The 23,682-nt window shown below is 34.9% G+C and overlaps 1 protein-coding gene across 8 annotated transcripts in view; it reads right to left on the reverse strand.

The window, feature by feature from the left end:
• CNKSR2 (connector enhancer of kinase suppressor of Ras 2) overlaps positions 1-23,682 on the reverse strand; it is a 295,703-nt gene that overhangs the window by 29,196 nt on the left and 242,825 nt on the right. For all 8 annotated transcript variants that reach the window (XR_004180567.1, XR_004180566.1, XR_004180565.1 and 5 more), the window contains 3 exons: positions 20,894-20,961; positions 15,694-15,794; positions 12,960-13,506 (listed from right to left, as the gene is read on the reverse strand). Coding sequence is in view for 4 of the 8 variants with exons in the window: in XM_021933018.2 (XP_021788710.1) it covers positions 12,960-13,506; positions 15,694-15,794; positions 20,894-20,961 (716 nt within the window). In the remaining 4 variants the exon portion in view is untranslated. The remainder of the gene's footprint in view (positions 1-12,959; positions 13,507-15,693; positions 15,795-20,893; positions 20,962-23,682) is intronic.

Here is a 23,682-nt window from a genome sequence, read left to right on the forward strand (position 1 = left end):
AAGTACAATAAATGGTTCTTGAGATTTTAGGCATTGTTCATATATATGACCAGTCCAGTTTATGATTGTTTTTATTATTCACCTTTGGGATGATAGCTACGCCCTGCTTAGCAGACTTTTGCTGATTGTCAAGTAAAACAAACTAAATTATGTCTTTTTCCTTTGTTTTCTTTCTTTCTTTAAAATTTAAGACAAAAAGTAAAATAGAATATCTCTGCATTTTGTGAAAATCGCTTATCAACTGATTTAGGGCTCCTGATTAATATCAATCATCTTAATATACGAAAAAGGTAGTTCTAAATATCAGTAACGCATAGGATTTCCATACACACTTAAGAAATTGAAGCCTGATTTTATGCCACCAGTGGAAATATTATTGATGTTTAAACAGTGAATCATTTGTGTAATTTGGCTGTCTCAAACTCTAAAAACATGAAAGTAATTTTTAAATTCACTGCTCCATATAATGGAGGACATACTAAATTTTGGCTGGAATTGTAAAAAAGTTATTCCATTCTTTTTAAAATTCTCCATATTATTATTAATTAGAAACCAATTTTTGGACACCTATGCCTTTCTTCTTCTGACAATATGCAGTATTTTGTAAGCTAAAATCCATGAATGAGTTTCATTTAATACTTATTTAGTTTGGGTTCCATGACAATGAAGTACCTCTTATATGTTTTGTTTAATACATATAAGCTCGGTGAATTATAGGCAAATAAATTTTGAAGTGCTAAATCAAGTTTGTTTATTTTTACAATTGGCTATGTTAATTATTCAGTTGGGAGAGGTATATCAGTGGCTATGTGTGAAAATATCAAGAAGCATTGACAATGTGGTGCAACGCTACCCTTTATTAAACCATACATCCTGAAATATTACTATGTACTTTCTAAAAATATACTGAAAGAGATTACCTTTAGCAAACATCCTTTTCTTTTACAGACAGGCAGCAAGTATCTTGCACTAGATAGATTACAGCAAGATAATCTAATAAATACTCAAATATCACCCCAATTTCTATAAGCTCTTTAGAGCAGAAATTGGTAGTACAGTTTTATACTACCAAGTCATTATTACTTTAGGTAAAAGGGCTTAAAATGAAGAAGTCTGAATGCAACTTGTTTCTGTAATTTGAAGCTATTATTTATAAAGAATGTAAACTGGGGCATAGTATAGAAATGATAATTCTTAGGAGCCACTGAATAGTTGACTGAAGAATATGGCTGATCAGGGTTAGGACTTGGATCTAACAAAAACAAACTATTAGAAATCTTTGGTACTCTCATTTTCTTACTCTTACTAGATCTGTAAAAGTCCAACCAGGTCTGTAGGGTTCCAATATTCTATACAAACATATTCTGGTATTGATTGAGGCATGCAAGAACAAAGGCTTAAAAATATTGTAAATTGTCCTAATGAAGTCACATAATTTTATAGTGTCATGTTTCCTATTATTTGTAGACTAAAAGTTGAATCGATTTCTATAAAATATTCTGAAGATGAAAAAATACAAAATAATATAACCCGAACTTCAATATTTTCTGCTGAAGCCACCAATATACTAATTATAGGATTTATGCATTGAAAATGAGATCAATACCTGTAAGTAATTACTGCATGCATTTAAACCCTGATGATTTCATGTTTCAGGAATACAAAGAAATATGTGGAACCTATTTGGGATCTAATGCTGAACAACAGGGAAGAACTTTTACGGCACAAAGAGAACTAAAAGAAACACATTCTGTAATTTTGCTTTTTTGTTTTTGTTTTTTACTTCTAGTGGTGAAGAGAAAGAACATATAGCTGGATATGGACCCTAGATTATTAAAGATATGATTTTAAAACTTTACAAAGACAAATGGAAAGTTTTAATGATCAGCAGTTTTAAAAAATTAAATTCTAGTAATACAAGCGTAAACTGTCCCAATGAGGGAGGGAAAGGGGATGCAGATGAAGTCAAGGTAGTTACAAGGAGCTTCTTTAGAACAAGCTTTAGTTTAAGGAGGATTTCTATAAAATATGGAATAAGAGGCTATAAGAAATGAAGAAGTAGAAAATAATACCAATTGTTTGTAAGAAAAGCACCACAAAGGCAAATGTTCAGCTGAAGCTTATGAAAAAAACTGAAGATACAAAGCTTTTGTAAAGAAAAATTAAGAAAACATTAATGACAAAAAGCAGAACCATAATGGCTTCAATGACATTTTAGGCTTTTCCTGCAAGAAAAAAAGTCTTCAAACTAGGGCATTAAAACATAAATGCTTCTGGAGACAAGGGACTACTAAGAACCACTCTGTGGTTCCTTTAAACTAGAAGGTTATAATCTTAGCAAGTGAATAAACTTTTTGGAAATTATCTTAGGGCTACTGTCAGCATTCCATGAGACTTAATGCTTAAATCTTAAGAGTCCTCTTATCCAAACAAACAAAAAAAGCATGAGTTCTCCGATGAACATATTGATAAACCTGATATAAATATAAAATTTTAAAAATAGATGATGAGTGGGTGCAATTTTATTTTTTAATTTTGTTTGACAAACCAACATGAATTTAATAAAAAAATGAAGCATTTTAAAATGACTTCTTTTGGGGACAGTATCTCTAAGTTGGAAGGGAAGAGGAAAACCCTGGGCAGTATGTCTTACATAAGATGAAATTTTGCCTGATACCCTTATGAATAAAGACACTGTAATATGGGCTGAATGATGTTAGTATTAGGTGGATCCATATAAGGACTTTGAATGACTGAATAAAATTAAAGCATAAAGTTTAAAATTTAATGTTGTAAATCTCTGTCCTTGGCCCTTTCTTCTTTAAAATGTTTTCTTAAAAAATGTCCTTTCCTTGATGAATCAGTTAAAAACATAGAAAGGGTGCTTAGAATTTTGGAGGATTATTAAATGATAAGACAAATGAGTAATATCATATATGATAAAACTGAGATTCCAAACTTTGTAACAGAGTCAAATACTTTGGGTGAAACATGAGAAGTTAAAAATTTAACAGAAATAAATATAAATAGCTGCACTTAGATTAAAAAATCAAGTAAGTGGAATGCTTACCACTTGATAACATTAAAGCATTATATGAGCCAACAGTGAGCACGTTAAAGCTAATGTAATCATGTTAACAAAAGTATAGTGTCTAGATCACTGTAATAGTTCCAATACACTTAGCATGGGGATTCTATAAAGAAACAAGGAGTCCAGATGAGGGTAGCCAGGATGATGCATTATCTAGAACTCATGTGTCACAGGCATAAAGATACCTCAAGAAGAGACAACACAAATTATGTTTGATAACACAATTCTATTTTAGAGTTTCAGAGATATATACAATGTGCAAGGCATATGGTGAGAGCAAAGGGCAAGACCATTATGCTGAAGAGAACTATAAAACTTTAGAGTTGGAAGAAACCATCAGGTTGAACTTTCCAGCTAACTTGGGAATTCCTGGCTGGTAGCTGATTATTCAGCCTCTTCCTAAACACTCTGAGTAATGAGGAGCCCACTAAACTTATAAGATCAGTTATAAACCTGCAAAAATTGGATTTTTTTCATATCAATCTAAAATCAGCCTCCTTGTGCCCTTTATCTATTATGTTCCCTGGAACTTCAAAGACTATCTTATCATCTTTCCGCATGACAGGCTTTCAAATGCTTGCTCTGGATTTTTTTAATTTGCAATTTTAAGATCCACAATGAGTAGAAAGTTTAGCAGAAGTTTGTTTTTGTATCAATACAAGGAAGAACTCTGTAATGTAAGTAAGGCTCTTCAACATGAAATGCCTGCTTTTGGAGGCGGGAGTTCTGAGTCTCTAAAATATTCAAGCAGAGGCTCAATAACAATTTTTAAAATATGCAAAAGCTTCTGTTTTGGGTAAAAAGTGAAGATAAGTGCCTCAAAAACTCTAAGTTCTATGGTGAGAGGGCTATATGCATATTTACATACAGCATGACTCATGTTCCATGCCAAGCCCAATTAAAAACAATTCATCTATTAAATGAACCCGTTTCCTTAACATAAAACATTTTAAAATAGGTACTGTACTATTTGCCAGAGAGATATCACTGACAGTAACACATTAAAAAAAGATGCTTACAAATTTAAAGAAGCATTCAAAGTTAAGGCACGTTTTCAGTTACTTATTCAGCAAAACTATTCAGTATTTCTACAGAATTATTTTTGTAATGATAAACATCTTGCCTACCTCTAGTGCTGAGGCAAAATCCTTCTAATCAAGTTAAAAAAAGTGCATCATGAATCTAAGAACCCAAGATGCTAAATAAAGAGAACGCAGCCCAGCAACTACACAGGATTTTAAAAAGATAACAGAATTCAAAGTGAGGGGTGGGGCTTATTGTCAGAGTTTGCTTATGTATTATACACTGATTCCAGCTGTCCCTCCTCCCCGTGTGTTTTCTTTTCTTTCTTTCTTTCTTTTTTTTTTTTTTTTTTTTTTTAGAAAAGGCACGTGAACCCCTGTGTATTGGCATTGTTAAGGAACAGGAGAAAACAGTAGAGATGATAGGAAAAAAAATGTGTACAGTTTAAGTCTAGTGACATCAAAGTTATGGGCTATTTTCTCTCACCAAGAATATCAAGGTATATGCTTTACAATGTCCATTTCATAAGTTACAGAATAAACTCTAAATTCAGTCACGGGGCAGTGGAAGGGCCACAACAACAAAAATTTAAAAAAATAATGAAAACGACCAATAAAATTTGGAGGTCTTAAGTGAATAGATCTTAGGCATTAAGTAACTACATTCTACGGATGATTTATCAAAAGAGAAATAGCACACTAAAAGTAACAGATTCAAAATCATGGAAGATTAGGGATTTCAAATGTGGAAGGAAATGAAAAACTATTTAAAATTTTAAGGTTCAAATTTCCCTAAAATAGACATTCAAAATACAATATAATGTTCTGTATTTAACGCTCAGCTAATATTCCCTATATTAATAGGATTTCCCGATAATCAAATTCTACAATGATTATAGCATAACATTAAGAAGTGCTTTCTCAATTATAAAAAAAATTAATCTATGGTCAGTATAATATGAAGTTCAGTTCATTGATTTTTAGACATCTGATTTGTGTTAATCAGTACAACTGGGTAACCAGAATGCATATTCCTCAACCATGATGTTTAAGGAATAAGCTGAATCAGAAATAGCTCTTTAAGTGATCTCATCTGATTTTAACTAGTCTTACAAATTTTGCATAAGTGATAAGTAACAACATAAAAATAAAATATCTTGCACCATCTCTCAATGAATAAGTTTTATAAAATTATAAACTGGTTACTAGGGAAAATTACTGATACAAGGTAACAAAGATGTTGCATATTTGGAATTACTTGCTGTGTTTCATGTTATCAGAAATAAAAAAATCTTTTATTTCTTAAAAATAATTTACACATTTCTGTTGTAAGTAGACTTACGTAAGAGCTAGACAGGCTCTTAACATGGTAACTTGTGTGTAGAAAAATAAACAATAAATGCATGTTGAATGCATGAATGCATGTTTGGAACTAATTGGATTATATGTTGATACAGCAAACCATATGTACAATACAGAGATTTAGTTTGCATTTTAGCTGGCTAAATCTAGATATTGAAATGTTAGAAAATCTGAGTAAGAACATTAAAGAGTTTGCAGTTCTAAAAGCTCTGAAGTCAATCAGTGAGTTACACAACTATAACTCTTATTTTCAAGTATTCTAAAATGTCTGCAAAATAATCCAGAACGTTGATTTTATTGGCATATTTTGTGTTTGTAGTAAAAACAAAAATATACGAAATTGTCATTCCTGAGACAAGAACCTGCTATAAGTTCTCAAGTATGAGGTTTAACTATTAATTTTTTAAGATCAAATTTTCCACTTAAAAATATAATAATGGGCACTTTTTCCTTATTGAATGACATAGTAGTGGGAACATTTTCCCATTAAAAGAAAAAGTTTAGAGTGTAATAGATTGTGTTATTAAGACCAAATATTAGGCCAAGATGTACCTATGGCACGGCATAAGAAAATCTGAGTGGCTAGTAGTATGGAACTAGTGAGAACAATGGAAATAGAAGAGATTGTTTAGTAGAAGGTTCAGTGTTTTATAACTTGAAGCTAAAATCTGTAGGTAAACTGGTCACCAGACTCAGTGGCTATGAAGCCCATATCCAAGTTCTGCTTTCTGGCTTTTGGAGGCTAGACTTGCTAATTTTTTCTAACTGGCTCTGGCTTGGCTCTTTTCATCACAGAGCTTTGGTATAAACTGAAAGTACTGGAAGATCTTCATAAAGAAAGCGGAGCAAAATTCATAAGGCATTAAGGCATTAGGCAAGTAGGCAAGAGAACTTCTGATATATGAGTCGGGGTGTGTATGAGGGGGTGTGTTGGGGGGGCAGTGTATGAGTGTGCATGTACAGCCAATGCCATTTTTTTCTTCTCACATTTCTATTGTTTTTGAAAAGGTCAACTGCTACATTTTCGAGAGTAATAAATTTTGGGACTGGGCTGGGTTCTAAGGTGCTATGTAAGTTATTTCACAGGATGGTTGCTTACATTATAAACTAATGCCATATCTAAAAAGTTTTACAGGAACTCTAATGGATAATCAACTAAACCATCCTTCATATCCCTAACTCACATTGAGTTACAAGATAGAGATATATAAGGAAAACAAATTCATGCAAGAATTGATTTTTAAAACCTTAACTTTTGACAGTAACTTTGGAGAGTAAAGAAAAGAGAAAGTGGCTTTGCACTTTCATCACTGTACTATTTATTTTGCAATAAGCAAGTTATTACTTTGGAATTACACAACAAAAATAGGGTAGTTAAAAAATCTCCAATGTATGTTTTATGGTGCAATCCTATGAAATCTTAATCTATCATCTTCTGGTAGTTGGTAACCAACCACAGGAGGTAAATTGTGTATGCTGAGGGACAAAAATGAGGCATTTGTGACCTTCGGCCTACTCTAGCAAGGGTGAGCAAGGGAAAAAGAGGCTGTAGGTTCTCATACAATAAGCTAGAAAGTACTCTATGGAGAAATGAACAATATGCTATTATTGAGCTGAAGAGAAGTGATTTCTTTTTTTTTTTTTTTTGATGTGTGAAAATAGTAGCAGATAACATTGTGGCTGAATCTAATAATCTCTCTTGGTAAGAAAAAACAACATAAATCATAACGTCTTACCTATGCTAGTGAGGGGTTGACATTGTTTTGTGTGAGCTTTAATTCTCTTCTGGCCAAATATTCTGCTGTTGTGACTTGACAGCATCTACAATTCCTTCTTTTGCCATTTACATCTGATGTCATTACTTATTAACACTTTTGAGATTATTTTCCTCGCTGATGCAGGGCTATTGGTTATTTGCCAAAGTACAAGTTACAGTTTCAACACTTTTTACAAACTAATTAAGGTGAAGCTAGGTGATGGATGACTAGGAATGTTAGCCAAGCACTGGTAGTGATTTGAGTTTTCCTTCCTTCTACAAGCAGTGGATTTTGGTGGGAAGAACAACTGCCTAAGAAAGTTGGAAGATCTGGTTTCTAACTGATTTATGACAATGAACTAGTTATTTCAGATGTCATATTCTTGTGGCCTTCATCTTTGAAATGGCAGTGAAACAGGAGGAAATGGTTTCAATAGTAGAGAATGTGACCATAAAAGAGCCATAACGCGAAGAGCAGTAATTCTAGTTATCAGCATCCCAGCTTTGTGGTCTCCAGCATAAAGAGGGTATGCTGAACACATGCAGTCCTGGCTTTCCCTTCACAAAATACCAAAAATGAGGAATTCTGCAATGTTTTGATTTCTTTTATGTCCTATGCTGGATACAATAACTTTAGTTCTGTAAATAATAAAATTGAAAGCAAGTTAGTAACAAAAGGGGTTAGCTATTACTCATTCATTCACTCATTAATGCTTTCAATAGTGCCTGGGCTACTTTGGGCCATATACTGTTTTAGGTGCTAGGTGTATAAGACAGGAATAAAATCCCCGCTCTTCAGAATCTTACATTCTGGTGGGTAGGGATGGAAAATAAATCTGTGAACAATATTTAATATTATACCCATAGTGATAAAGCTGGAAAAAATATAAAACAGGGTGACCATACAAGAGGATGAATGGTGGTGGCGGGTATCTGGGTCAGATTGGGTTGTCAAGAAGGGGTCTCTGAGGGGAAAATATTTGAAATGAGACCCAAATGACAAGATCTATAAATAAATATTTCAGTAAATATATCTGATAAAAGTATTGCTATTTGGAATACAAGGTTTCTTTTGAGTTCCCAAATGTCCAAAGTCAAAAAAGAAAGGAGTAGTGAGTGATAAGAATGTGAAACGAGAAACATTTCTATTTTAGCTCCCAGAACACAGCTAATATGTTAGGTTGAAACATACAAAATTGCTAATGTTTCATCATTTTGACCTACAAAAGCAACATGTCATATGGTTCGACTCGATGGCTAGAACTGAACAAAGATAGGACATGTAGTAAACATTACTTAATGAGGTTTGCCAGGCCTAATTCACTATTTAAGTATTGTAATTGCCCACTTTGCCTTAATACAAATCTACATAAAATATATATAATTATATAAATCTATAAATAAAACAAATATAAAATCTATATAATTATATAAAATCTATATAACATTTACTGGACAGAATTATAATGTGTCATATATGGATCTAAGGTGCTTTCTGACATCACTTCATTGAATACTCACGCAACCTCAAAAGCTGGGTATTATTACCATATGATTTGAAAATGAAGACATTGAGGTCTCGAGGTGTTAAATAACTTGATCAATCATACCAGTTGTAAGTGGGACAGTGACAAAGCTGGGATTACAGGCATGAGCCACCAAACTCAGTCTAGATTTTTAAAAATAACCTTAAAATATATTTCTCAGCAGATCTCATTTTGAAAATGTCAATAATATTTCAGCCTGATAATCTAATGTGTACAGTGGCTCCAAGGTAATAGATTTTATTCCCCCTTAAAAGACCTTGGTTTTGCTTTAGATTTCTAAGACCAAGCTACATATATGTGTAAATTAAGTGAGAATACTGGTAGGTAATCTTGAAGACAATGATAAAGGACATTATGACTTCACTGAGTAAATGAAGGCACCAAGAATGTGTGTCCAGGAGAGTTCCCTTATAATTGCTTAGGGGAAAATCAGCAGGATTAAGGGATAACGTTTTTCAAATCCTCATCTGAATTGGCTAGTACATACAGCAAAGGAAAGTGAGATTTTCTAAGCTGACTTCAAGCTGTATTAACCAAAATAGCATTTTAATGTTATGGCAGATTATTTCTGAATGAAATATATCTTCATATTTTGTCCCATACTTTCATAATTTATATTCCTTTAAAGTTGCATAGAATGACATAATTTATAATTTAATTTAGCTGATGTCTTATAAGGTCCATACCTAGTAAGGTTTGAAACTGCTAATTGGGATAACAGGAAATTACTTGTCTTTTCTCAAATGTCAGTGAAGTGGGTCAAGATAATTAATATGCAAGCTGACTTTTCAGTCAAAGGAAAACAAGACAGGTCTCATCTGTGTACTTTTAGTATCATCCATTTCAGACTAAAATGAGTTCAGCCTAAGAAAATCACAGTATGACTCAGTTAAATAATTGAATTTCAAAATAAGGCAAAAGGTAGTTCAGCCATGAGAACACAGATTGAAGTCTGTTCTAAGGAAGGCTAAATATACTTATAAGCAGGGCCAAATTCCATATCCATAAGGAAAATGAAAAACAGTTAAGGCATGGATTTAGGTATATCTTGCTTCTTAGATTGCTCTGTAAGCTCATAAGCACTATATAACATACATTGTGATACAAGGTAAGATAAAATATGAATGATAAGAAAGAGGACATAATTCTTCACCCTTAAAGCATATGACAGACTATATTTTCATGTTTTCTTCCATTATTTCTCTTGGCCACTTGTCTGATACTTCCTATTTTTAATTTCTTGGCAAACTGAGAAAAATGTTTGGAACTACACATTAAACTTATAATTTTGTAGTCATCAAGTTCTGTACTTGATTACTACAAATTCACTTTAAGAGGTCAAACTGAATGCTGGCCTGGAACAGCACAGTTAGTAACACACTGCCATTGGACTTTGATTTTTACAAGCACAGGTTGCCTGCTGAACTGGGTTGCAGCACAGTGAGCGCTCTGTGTTGGAGGACATGTACGGGAGGCTAAGGCTAATGTAATGGCCACAGCTTCGTTCCCGTGTATAATTTTTGCTCTGCTGACATAACACCAAACAGCTTGATTTGAACAAGCAGCCTGAGAACTTACTCCTAATGGTCAATCCAGGGAAGCCATGAACATGACATCCCATAACTAGACCTTAAAGATTCTTTTGAAAACACTGGTTTTTAAAGCTGATGTTTCCTGAATACGGTGTTCATCAAATTGCCTACTCCTAAATATTAGAAATAGCAATGCAGAAAACCATCATTAGAACAAACATACATTTCATTGAATAATAAGCATCTTCCAGGAAAGCATGAATGCACTACTCTGTTACAAACAGTCTGAAGTACATGGAGAAATCAAGTGGCAAGATTTATGGAAAAAATACCCAGAAAGAAATGGGGCCTGAAAGATAGTGCAAGGCCACTTTCAGGGAAGCAGATCTGACTGAAATAGCAAGAAACGTCCCACAATATTGTACTGTAAAGACAAAAAGTACAATACCAAATTTACTGACACACTTACTAGGTCTGTTCTGTCTTATAACAATTATTCTACAGAGAGCCCACTGAAAAAGATGGAAAGCACTGAATAACTACCCACTTAACTCATCTGAAATGTAAAGAAAAAACCCAACCAACTTAGGAGTGCATCTATTTGGCTAAAAAATGCAATCTACTGAACAACAAAAAAGAGACTCTAGAAGAAAAAATTGAACGCTATCTAACTAGAGGTGCTTTGTGTACTACTGGAAACCTGAAGAATGAGCAAGCATGGTGCCATATTTTCCCTTCATGTCTTAGGACACGCTTGCTTCTTTCTAGCCTTCCCTTATTCAATGACCAGGATGAACTCTTAAGTGCCTAACTTATTCAAAACAAGACAACATTGGTGACTTAACCTGTAGGAATGATGAAATGTTTTCTGAACAGAATTCTCTATTTCAGAGGGCTGTGCCTAATTTCAACACAGTTTATCTTAAAAGGGCTGAGATAAAGTGTTTTCTCCAATATGTTTGTAAGAGAATAAATAAACCTCACATACTTAGTCACAGCAGTTGTGTAGTACCTGAATGACAGTTGAAATGAAGTTTCTAACTCATCTTTAAATTTTAGAAGACAATTTATTAATTTTAGTAATCTTTAAAATATTAAACATTACTATTATGCTTGCCAGAACTCCTGCAGAGGACTAACATGGCTCCTAAATATTTCTTCCATAAGAGTCTTCCATAAACTCTGATAGATGTGAATGTTGAAAGGGCTTGACAAGTAATGAATGGTAATTACTTTTCCTGTACTAACAACATACCTTTTATAGTGTTTCTCATGGAGATTGCAGCTAAAATATACTTCACATGGAAACTGCCCCAGCATATGAATTTTATTACAAGCAATTCTTATATTTTGTTGGTAGATAATATTAAATAGTGCAATGAAGATCCATACCATAAAGGGAGGTCCACTGTATTTTCTTGTCAATCATTTCCAAAGAGACTATCATTTTAAATGAGTCAAGCTTAACACTGACATGGGGCTCTTGACCTGTCGGTAATCTGTGCACTTTGAGATACTTTTCCAGTTGTGATGAAGAACTTACACTAATATATCCTGTAATCAAAGTCCCATATATTTGTAAAATGGTCTGAGGGCTACATTCTGCTTTCATCTTTTAAAAAGAGAAGTCTATTGCCCTAGGGGTACCAAACAAGTAACTGTGATTTCATCACCATTTGCTCAAGTTATCTGCATTAATTGACCGAGACTACATTTTGAATAAAGAGATGTGAACAGTTTTATACTATTTCTTCTATATATTTTGTTTTGGGCATTTTATGTTCAGGACTTATAGCCAAACCTAGATTTTCTTTCTTACTAAAATAACTGAGTTGTAGCCTTTCCCTTAAACCAGCCTGGGTTTCTGGACTGATGTGTCACGTTAATAATAAACAGAGGCTTGGTATGGCATGTTGAATAAAGAACTTAATAACCAGTAAAGATATTCTTAATGTCAACAAGACAGAGGGTTACTTCATTGACTTGTCTTTTAAGAGTTGATTCACATAAATTGAGCTTTATAATCAACATACATACCAAGAAAGTAGATGGATGCTTTTGGAAAATTGGTTTCTAGAAACAAGTTCAGCTATTTGGAGTTGAAAGAAATGTTATGTCAAATCTATCCTTGGAAAAACTATCTTTTGGATTTTTCCTTTAAATCTTCTGACAATAAAAAGGAAAGATAAATATGTATATGTATAGATGTGAGTGGGTGTGTGCGTATATTCATTTGTTCAACCAAGGCTCTGCTAACAACCTGCTTGAAACATTTATAGTTTCTTAACCCAACTCAGGGGGCAACCACTGTGGGCCAGTGAGATGGTGCATGCTAGTGAGAATAAAGTGGATAACAGAAGGAAGGAAAAAAAAACCACCATTAACCTTAAAAGGCAAATGGCTTAGTTGGAGAAAACAATTATTTGCTCCAGCTGTAGGTATCTTGGGATATAAGCTTCATTACTCATCTTGTTTTCCCAAGTTACTGAAGTTCTGAAAGTAGGTCACCAAGGGAGACCTAACTTACTATATAGCAATACTATTATTTTAAGAAAAAAGGGAAGCAAGATTCTATTTTCTTCAAATAAGAAGTTTGAAAAGGTTAGGACTTTGTGTATACAGGCTAAGAATCTCCAGAAACATACTTACTTTTTTCTCCTATGTTTTCCCCTGCTGCCTCCCCTTCCTCCTCCTCCTCCTCCTCCTCTTCCTCCACCTCTGGGGGTTGCACGTCATCCTGTGGGTCACAGGCACTAACTGGAGCATTCAGACAGCAATGGTTGAACCCGCTATCTCGAGGCAGAGTAAAACTTCGAGGCTTGCCCCCATTTCCATTTAGCACTTGCATCCTCTCACTCTCAGCTAAGGGGTACGGCCCATAGTGATCCTGCAGGTGGCATTTCTGAGTTGGCAGGGTAGACTGCCGTCTGTGCTCTGGGGAGATGGCTGCAGAGTCAGAGAAGACAGAATCCTCCAGGGGCAGAGTCTGAAGATAGTGTAAGCCTGAACTTGTCAGTGGCGTCTCAATTAAATCCTGCCAGGAGCGGCGCTGACTGGCTGTCTTGCGAATGGGAGACACTGCACTGCTCCCAGTTACTTCCTGGCGAAACTCCTCATGAGAAGACTGAGACTGAGAAGTCTCCGTGGAGGAAAGTCGGCTATGTTTTGCTTCCACATAAGGACTGGCGCAACTCATCTGTAGAAAGGAGCCCCTGATTAGTCTCTACCAAAATAACAGACCACTTCTATTCCAAGGAACACATTCGGTTTCCACCAGGTAATATTTAAGTAGATGAACTCTTACGTAGTCAAGTTAATGACTAGGCAAGTTTGTAGACATCTCAAAGTTAGGCCCCAGCTTACATTTTAAGAGACAGAGACATGGATGTATTGAAATGTGGCTATACCAAGCTCTCATGAAAAATCTGACATATTAATGCATAATTTTACAACAATGAAAATATAAGAGTTAGTGCTTACATAAGAAAATTCAGCAACTACAAAAATTCCAAAGTTTAAAAACTCTACACATTTTGAGATCTTGAAGAAGTATTGTCCCTGGATTCATATTCCTGATTTCATGTAGCTTGGGGTTGGGGACAAGGAGAGAGTCTTTTGGATATGAGAACAGGTTGCCTATAAAGCGACAGAACCCTTCCTTTTCTTCATAGGAGAATGTCTGCTCCTATGGGTGCCAGAGAAAAGCTGTCTGATGGTCTTACTTTCTATGGGGTTAAAAATGTTAGGCAGGATGAGATTATACCTTGCTGGGGATTACCATTAGCCTTGAGCATAGATGCTGCAGGGCACATAAATATAAAAGAAAAATGGAATAGTTTTATCCCTGGAATTTAAAGTTTGGGACTATATGTTATAGCACAAAACATAACCAAAAAAGGACTGGCATCAAGTGAACACTGTAAAATAGTTGCAGGCACCTCTACTGCCACAAGCCTTACTCTAGCTCTGGGGACTAACAAACACACCAGCCCAGGCTGAGCCTGATTTGTTAAATGTGATCATCACAAACAGGGCTGAGGTGGCAGCCAGGACATGCCTGACTGAGGTGAAGCTGCATACCACCCCTCCTGGTAAAGGAGGAGAAGTTACTTGGCATCCTCTGTGGGCAGTTACCTTCCCACATGTTAATAATAATATGAATAGTTTTCTTCTTGAAATTCACAAATTGCCATGTTTAAGCAGCTGTTCAGTGAAGATGCTGTTTCCTATTCTTCCTCTTTTATAGATATTTTAAAGAAATTATCCAGATCCTGATGTTTTAGAAAAAGAGAGAAAATATGAATTATCCCCCTGGAGTAGTACTGAGATGGAATTAGGTTGGCTGTTGTTGTCACCTAAATCCAGCTTCTATTTCCTATGTGGAAGACTTAGTCCCAAGATAGGCAGAATTGATTCTTATGGTAATGTGACCATGGAATATTATTATTACTATTATTATTTTGAGACACAGTCTCACTCTTTCACCCAGGCTGGAGTGCAGTGGTGTGATCTCAGATCACTGCAACTTCCACCTCCCAAGTTCAAGCGATTCTTGTGCCTTAGTCTCCTGAGTAGCTGGGATTACAGGCGCCCGCCACCACACCTGGCTAATTTTTATATTTTTAGTAGAGACGGGGTTTCACCATGTTGGCCAGGCTGCTCTCGAACTCCTGAGCTCAGGTGATCCACCTGCCTTGGCCTCCCAAAGTGCTGGGATTAGAGGCATGAGCTACCATGCCCGGCCTGACCATGGAATATTATTGTCTAAACTGGAACACTACTGAGACACTCTTGGTAATTCTGATGGGAAAGGGACATAAAGTGGGATAGTCCCAAGTAAACCAGCTGTTTATCCTATTAAAAGATCAAAGTACAGTCTATACACAGAGTAATTTACAGAGAATTGTCTGACACACCATACGAACATATACATTAAACCAGGTCCCATGGCTGCTGAGAAAGCTACATGCAAAAATATCTTCAATATAGTTATAATATTAATTTTTATGAGTTCATTCTAAAAGACATAGGAATAAACTTTATTAGTGTGGAATAAATAAGGTCATTTTATATATCTTTTTCTAAGAAAACTTTTTTGTTGTTGATTATCTCCACAAAGGCTACCTTAACACAAACAGTATATTTTGTTAATAAAAGTGGTGACATACTTATTCTGCCTGGAATCTGTAGTGACTGTTTTTCCTGGTTAAATATTCTTTGTATACTTAAAAAAATTAGCTTATTGATTTTAGACTCCTAGTTTTCTTTTCCCCTGAGAAACCTGAAGTTTGATATGCAATCTACTGCATATGTTTTTAACATACAAAAGGATGTTTCAGGTCAAAGAATCTGGTGATAAGTAATGTTCTTGTTGCTAACTTACCGAGGGAGGTCGTGGGTATGTATCATATGGGGGTGGAGGGCTATCCTGTTTTGGTGTTGATGGAGTATCTGCTTCTTCCTTGTCACTCTCACTCCAGTAATCTGAAAATTCACAGACATGGATATGTCAACATTCTACTAAATGCTTCTAGTCATATTTTCACAAACATAAACTACCCTTTAAAAAAAGGAAATTTAAATTCGGTTCCAACATCATGTTCCCCAGCACTACCTTACCCTTGGCCTACCAACTTTTATTTTCAGTTGAGTTTTGAGGAGAAAGTAAGTGTACAATCACCTAATTCTAACTTCCTTTTAAAGCAAGCAGTTACATGCAGCCATAATTTTAGAAAGTTAAGAAAAACGTACTGCATGAGCCCAATCAGGTTTAGGGTACCTTAGATTTCAGATCCAATTATTCTGAAGCTTCAATTAATGAATGATACCACATGATGCCTCTTAAAGGTGTATAATTTTATCTTAAAGGTACTCAAAGAAAAGCAATACATACATTGCTGTAGATCTCTACAGATATAAACAGCTCTAAAAATAATGCTCTCAATTCTCTTCTCTGGCTTCAGTTCACTGATTATCTAACAATCACTGTTTCCAGACTCATGCTGACATGAATCTCTATAACACCATACTCCTACCTCTCCTTGGAAACACATGGCACGTTCTGATTCTTGCCAAATGCAAAAGGGCAAATCTGCTGATGTGGGCTGCAAGTTCTAAACTTCCAGAACTATTTAAAAGGGTAGCGAATGTACGCAACTAGACAAAGTGACTTGGCAGACCTCAGGCAAGAGGGAGGGGAAAGAACTCTGAGAGATAAATTCAAATTACTAGAGTAAGTCAAATGCAGCAAAAGGAGGCCAATAATTGGAATCTGTTCCAGTAATATCCCATCCACCCTGTAACTGCTGGTTTTATTCTTTATATGATTTACAAGAAAAAAAACCTGAAGTATTATCCATCAGTTTCAGATGATAAGAAAAAACATATTATAACAAAAGTCTCCTTATTCTTATGAAAATTTAAATCACAAAAGAATCATCACAAGGCTTAACTAATATTCACACTTAGGTGAACAATCATGGCATGTGTATTTACAGGAACGCCTCTCCACCCATGAATTCCCATACTGTAATATTTTTATACGGTTTCCCTGCAGTGCTGATTAATATTAATGATAATCACAGCAAATATACATTAAGAAATCACTATATATCAAATAGAAAGTAATAGATCTGGGATTTGAACTAAGAAACTGCCTTACCCTAAAGTTCTGGAGACTAAGTTGCTGGGACTCTTTTGTAAAGTATAGCAGAAGAGTTTGATGTGTATATTGATGAACATTTTATCCCCCTATCTCCTCCTGCTATATACCTCTGGCTACTGTGAACATAAATTCTTCAGCAAAGGAAGTTGGAAATAAAATACATTCTCAATTATATTCAGGCCTCAAAATACAAAGACTCTGAAAATTCTATTGCTGCTTTAGTTATTCCCTTTGAGTAAAAGATAAGCAAAGGCTAGTTAATCTTAATTTGATATCTATTTTTTTCCATTGGTTCATGCCAGTGATAGCCAGTATACCAAGTGTTCCCGCAAATATGAATTGGCAGAGTTGCCCAGAAATGGACCCAGCAAATGATGGTGGAAAAACACATGAACTATATAGTCAGACAGGTGTAGCTTTGACTCTTAGCTAGACCACTTACCATCTTGGTGTTCTTGTGGTGGTTAACCTCTCTGAGTCTGTTTTGTTATCTGTAAAAGGGGTCTAATAATAACTGCCTTTCAGAGTTGTGTGTGTGTTGGCACTAAATAAGGTAATATATATTCAAGTGCCTTGCATCTTGATAACACTCAATAAATATTAGAATTGCTTATCTTCTTGGGTGTATTTGTAGTAGCATGACAGGACAGTGTGACCCAGATCACATAAGCGATAAATGCCTGGTGTTCTTCTTCTTAGACCTAAAGTTTTTCTTGTAGCAAGGCCCAGCAATGAAAAGTAAAATCTGGAGTCCTGGGGCCTGGGTTGGGTAGTTTTGTGAGAGTTTGAAATACTACTGAGAAATCACTCTGTAGGTAAATGGAATAAACAAACCCGCCCCTGCCAAGGAAAGATCACCCTGCCGGTATTCTTCCTACTATTTTTAGGAACTGTGGCACCTGTGCAGAGTACCTCCTTGATGTTTGCACTGATACCTTCAAGGCGTTAATAACTCAAGTGGTCCTTATTAGCACACTAAGGAGACGATCACGATTTTATCAAAGGTTCCATAGCTGTCACTACAAGTGACAGATTTTGGAAGGCTCCTTCTCTACTTTTTCCTTCTCGTTAAATTAGGAAGAATTTTAGTCCCACTATTTGATGGAATTCTTGGTTTATTGAAAAGCATCATCAATCCAAAGTTTTCTTGGGTTGCCTAAGAAAAGGCTGAAATACTACTTTGCAAATTAGTTTTCTTTTTTCCTTACACTAAGCTGTGTGTCTTTGAGAAAGCAATGTCAGAGAAGAGGCTACATAGAAATTTTAGTTAGGCTCTTTTGGGTTTGTGTGGAAAATTAGAGACACACTGTTGCTTAGAGGATGAAAACTAGTCTGATTTTTATTCTAATAGCAAATTAATTTATTTTTCTTAGCTGTCTATATAGCACAAATTAAATGGATACTTTTAATGTCTCTTTCAATGATACACAATTTTATAAGCACTCATGAAAAAGCAGTGCCATCACTAGAAGAGGAAAACTTCTACTTTATTTTCTCATGTTGACACAAAAGGATGATTTAAAAAAAAAAAGACTTTTTCATTTAGAACTGTCAAAGAAATACAATATATTTCATTCATTTTTGTGTGTGATTAAGGCTTTAAAAAGACCTTATGTGTGACTGAAAATAATGTCATGAATGTCTTTCTTGAAGCTGGAAAAAATACAAAAATGATCAGTAGACAATTAGCCAAATTATTATCTTGGTGGCTGAATTTAGTGTAATTCTGTTTTCTCTAAGTACAACAATGGATGTTGAAAGAGAACCCCACATCTTTTATACTTCTGTAATCAAAGATAGCAATTCACTAAATTTTTATTTAAGTCAATGAAAGAGTCACTTCTAAGCTGTACTGGCTATTTAGATGGAAACAGTATCTGGCAGCTATGTCCTTGCATCTTGGAGAAATATTCCCAGTCCTCAAACAGCTATATTTTGTATTAAGCTTATCTTCATTACTTAGAATGGTACTCAGAAGATATAACTCTACTCAAATAACTCTACAGAAGTGTGAAGTAGATAAGTGCATCTAGTAGTTTTCTACGTGGAATACCATGCAACCTAATCATTCAGGAGGTAAGAAGTCTAATATGTTTCTGACCTATGCTAAAGTGACTGAGGAACACGCACTCTATGTGGAAATCAAAATTATTTCAGAGATTCTGGATGTATTGCATTAGTAAGATTCTTGTTGCATTAAATTGTAACTACTAGCTTCTGCCTATGATTTTCTACTCACATGATAGACCAATACATCATGAATCCACAGACTAAATACTTTTTGGAACCTGCATGTCCAATATAACTATATAACTTACCAGTTATTTCATCCATAATAAAATTTGGCTATATAATACCAAGTACAAAGGAAATTCACTAAAATCAAGATGAAGCTCAGGTTCATAGTAATGCCAAGTAATAAAATACAGAAGTTAAGCCTAAGAACCAAGCTCCCTTATATTTATGCAAATTGAGTCAAAGATTCATTTTCCTATCAGTACATTGCCCACACAATGTCTTTAACAAATCAGAAAAATATCTATAAACACTTTTAGAGAACTGTTTTATTCCTTTTAAAGAAATTTGTAAAGGAAGACTAATTTCTTTTCAGTACTCTTACCATAAATTTAGGCCTATGCAATATATAGTCTCTACTACATGGCCTGCAAAGCCCAAAATATTATTAGGTTATTTACAGAAAAAATTTACTAATCTGTGCTTACACATTTGCTGACATACTGGTTTTGGCATCTGGCTGTCTTTTTTACATCTTTAAAATCTTTAGTTTTCAGGTGTTTTTTTAAAAAAGAGTTGGCTGAAGGCCGGGCACAATGGCTCATGCCTGTAATCCCAGCACTTTGGAAGATGGGCGAATCGCTTGAGCCCAGGGGTTCGGGACCAGCATGGGCAACATGGCAAAATTCCATCTCTACAAAAATCAACAAGCAAAAACAAAAACAAAAATTAGCCAGTTGTGGTGGTGCATGCCTGTGGTCCCAGCTACTTAGGAGTCTGAGGTGAAAGGATCGTTGAGCCTGGGAGGTCGAGGCTGCAATGAGCCAAGATTAAGATCACACTACTGCACTTCAGCCTGGGCATTGGAGCGAGACCGCATTTCAAAAAAAAATAAAAAAATAAAAAAAAATAAACACCTGGTTGAGATTTTACTCTAAGTCTAAAAGGAAACAGAAGGCTTTTAGAATCTCCACATCAATAAACTGGCTATGCCCACTGAAGACACAACTATGAATAGGTTTGTGTTTATAAGTGTGTCAGTCTATGGATTCTTTTAACAGATAATTTCAAAAACCTATTTATGTTTCCAAGGGATGTACAATAAACACCCTTTGGGAAATGTGAAGCCACCTAAGAACAATGACCACAGCTTTTGTTCTTAAGATTTCAATTCTGCACCATAACACTGTGTTTCATAAATCTGAGGTCAGTACCAAGGCAAATTGCATAGGATCACAGAGTTAGTAACAGAGCTGAAGAACATAACCAAATGAGAAAATTTATGAAAGAAAAGATCATTCATCTCATTTATTTGCGTAAAAGGCCACTTAAATGTCTATAAAACTGCTAAATAGTAAAAATTGCTCACTGCTAAGGATCTGGACTTGGTTCAATCATAAGACCTATTATAGACTTTTTCCATTTTTAAGATTTTGTTTCTTCATAGGAACAAGACGGGAGGAGGGGGTAACAAATAGGAGAGAACTCCACATTAGCTGCTCCAAAAATTTGAGCATTCAGTTCCTATCTCTACAAGTTGTTAAACCTCACTTAAGTGCCTAGAAGAGAAATAAACAAAAATTGACATATGTATTTTCTCTCAAGTGATAGCAATGAATTTCTGTATAAGATAACTGCAGGAAAAAAAGTATAACATAATTATTTTTAAAAAGTATTCCTTTACCTTGTTCCTGCTTAATCCTCTCTCTTTCTGCATATCCTGCCGTCAGCATATTAATTCTGTTAAGCCACCTGAAAAAACAAATATTAAAATAAATAACATTGTAACCTAATTTCTTATATTTTACTTCCTAGAAACATTTATTTAAAAATGTCTAAGAATATATGGAATAATCCTACATATAAGATGTGTTCTTTGCTACTATTGATACATAGAATCTTTAATGAGATACAATTTGCGATAGTACAAATTGCTCCCACACCAAAGATGTTACTTCAATAGAAAAGTCTTGGGCAAAGCTGTTAATATCTGTAACATAAAGGGTTTGGAGATGACCAAAGCCATATTAATTATATTGTTCCAAATGTAGAAGTACTCCAAATATTCCTGCTGTTCTGTTTCTTCAGAACAAATACTCCTTTAGAGATATTTAAACATTATCAGGTTCAATTTATCCTGATGAGAGAAAAAAGTTATGAACCTTGCTTGTCAAAATAATAGTTTTATTATGAAATCATAGTTTTGATTAAGCTTATTTAACAATCTAACAGGAAACACATCTTGGGAGTACTTCAGACACTTGTCTCTAAATACAAGGGAATGGGGTTTTCCAAAGACACAATGAACTTACACAATTTTTAACATCTGTTTAGATCTTGAAAATGTATTTTCATGAGCAAGAGTAATTTAAAAATAAATCTCAGCTCTTTGCTCTTTCTATAGTGCTGCTATTGCCAATGTAGGGACTGCCTAAAGCAAAGCAGTTTTAACATCTTTCTTTTATCCCATCAGGGCTCTCCTTATGCTCATTATTTCAACTATTTACACTATCAGATTATCTAATCACAAGTCTTTAAACAACATGAAAATTTCCCTTTGGTCAATCCTGAGCCATAACCCATACACTTTCCCAAATCAGAAATTGAGGAAAAACCTGCATTTCAAGCTATCTTGAATATGTCCAGAATCACTAGTATGGTTAATGTCATTAAGTTGTGGAATAATCTGATCTAGATATATTTTTAAGAAAAATTTGTGTTTGAGAACTTTTTCTCCTAAGACCTTTATCTTCCCTGTCAAGTGGAAGATCACATTCTTTGAAGTGACTCATATTTCATCATTTATGCCAAATGGTGTTAACTGTGCATCAGATACTTAGAATATCTTGAAAAGTGGGGAAAGTCGTATCTCTAACAGACAAAATCACATCTATGGAAACTTAAGCTTTAATTGTAAGAATAGGTCAATTAAAACCTAATTTTATTTGAGCAAAACCTACAATGTAATTATCACCTCAGGCACATTTGGGAAGTGAAGAAAGGACCGGAGTAGAACTGGAATAAAATAAAGATTATCAAATGAATTCAGTAGCACGATATGTGTGTGTCTATATATATATATATATAGACACACACGCATCCAGAAAATTATAAACTATAAATCAAGAAGTAAACTTCATGACAATGTTTTAAAAATGACTCTAATCATTACTAAAAGTTCAGAGTTAAAATTCAGTCTAAGTTGATTTGCAGTGAAAAAGGGGTTAAATTTGTACTACGAGGCATATCTTACCACTCTTGGGAAAGACTGGCCTGGTGCTTTTGGGTGAAAATGATAATACCACTAAAGAAAAATTTATCATTGAATTGTAATCCACTGCCTTGTATTTAGTACTTTAAAAAATATCACTGAAGGCCAGGCGCAGTGGCTCACGCCTATAATCCCAGCACTTTGGGAGGCCGAGGTTGGATCACCTGAGGTCAGGAGTTCGAGACCAGCCTCACCAACATGGTGAAACCCTGTCTCTACTAAATACAAAAAATTAGCCAGGCATCGTGGCGTGCACCTGTAATCCCAGCTATTTGGGAGGCTGAGGCAGGAGAATTGCTTGAACCTGGGAGGTGGAGGTTGCAGTGAGCTGAGATCGTGCCATTGCACTTCAGCCTGGGTGACAGAGCAAGACTCCATCACACATACACACATACAAAACAAACAAACAAAAAGCACTGAAATTTCATTTTATCAGAAATGTAAAGAACAATGAGGTCCTTATGAAATAAATCAGGAAACAAAAAAGGGGCTTGCTCAATTTTTCCCTTCAACAGCATTTATTAAGTGTCTGCTATGTGCTGAACAATAAGCTATGTTTTAGGGATACAGAAATAAATAAGACATAATTTCTGCCTTCAATTAACTCTAGATTTACTAAGTTTCATAACACAATTGAAAGAAGAAAAATTTTGTTCACTGAAGATAAATTGCTTAGAAAGTGTGTGGATATACTCAGGCCACTGTATAAGAGCCACAAGAGGCTAAATACAACACAATTGTTGGTGCTATCTTGGATAAACTTATCCTTTAGGCTTCAACTAGAAGATACTTACTGATTTACTTGTTACAGTTACGATTTGGTATTTTAGGTTATTATGAAAGCAGACACATATGCATCAACTGATTCAAGCAATATTTATTAAGAGCCTATATGTGCCAGGTACCTGGGATACAGAGATAAAACAAAGTGCCTGCCTTCATGATTTCCATATCTTAGTGAGGGAGAAAAACAATAAACAGGGATACAAATAAAAATATGTGAAATAGTAGCAAATGCCATTTAAAAACAGACAAGCAAGCAAGTTAGAAAATTAGAATGTCAAAGATGCTGTGGATGAGGGAAGGCTATTTTAGGTAAGAAGGTCAGAGACACAATATTGAATTTAGAATCTATTCAATATATTTATGAGGAAGTTATTTAATAGCAGGTCTAAATTCAGTCAGTACCTTAACATATCACC

The sequence above is a fragment of the Papio anubis genome, chromosome X (genome assembly GCF_008728515.1).
Source record: "Papio anubis isolate 15944 chromosome X, Panubis1.0, whole genome shotgun sequence".
NCBI classification, from domain to species: domain Eukaryota; kingdom Metazoa; phylum Chordata; class Mammalia; order Primates; family Cercopithecidae; genus Papio; species Papio anubis.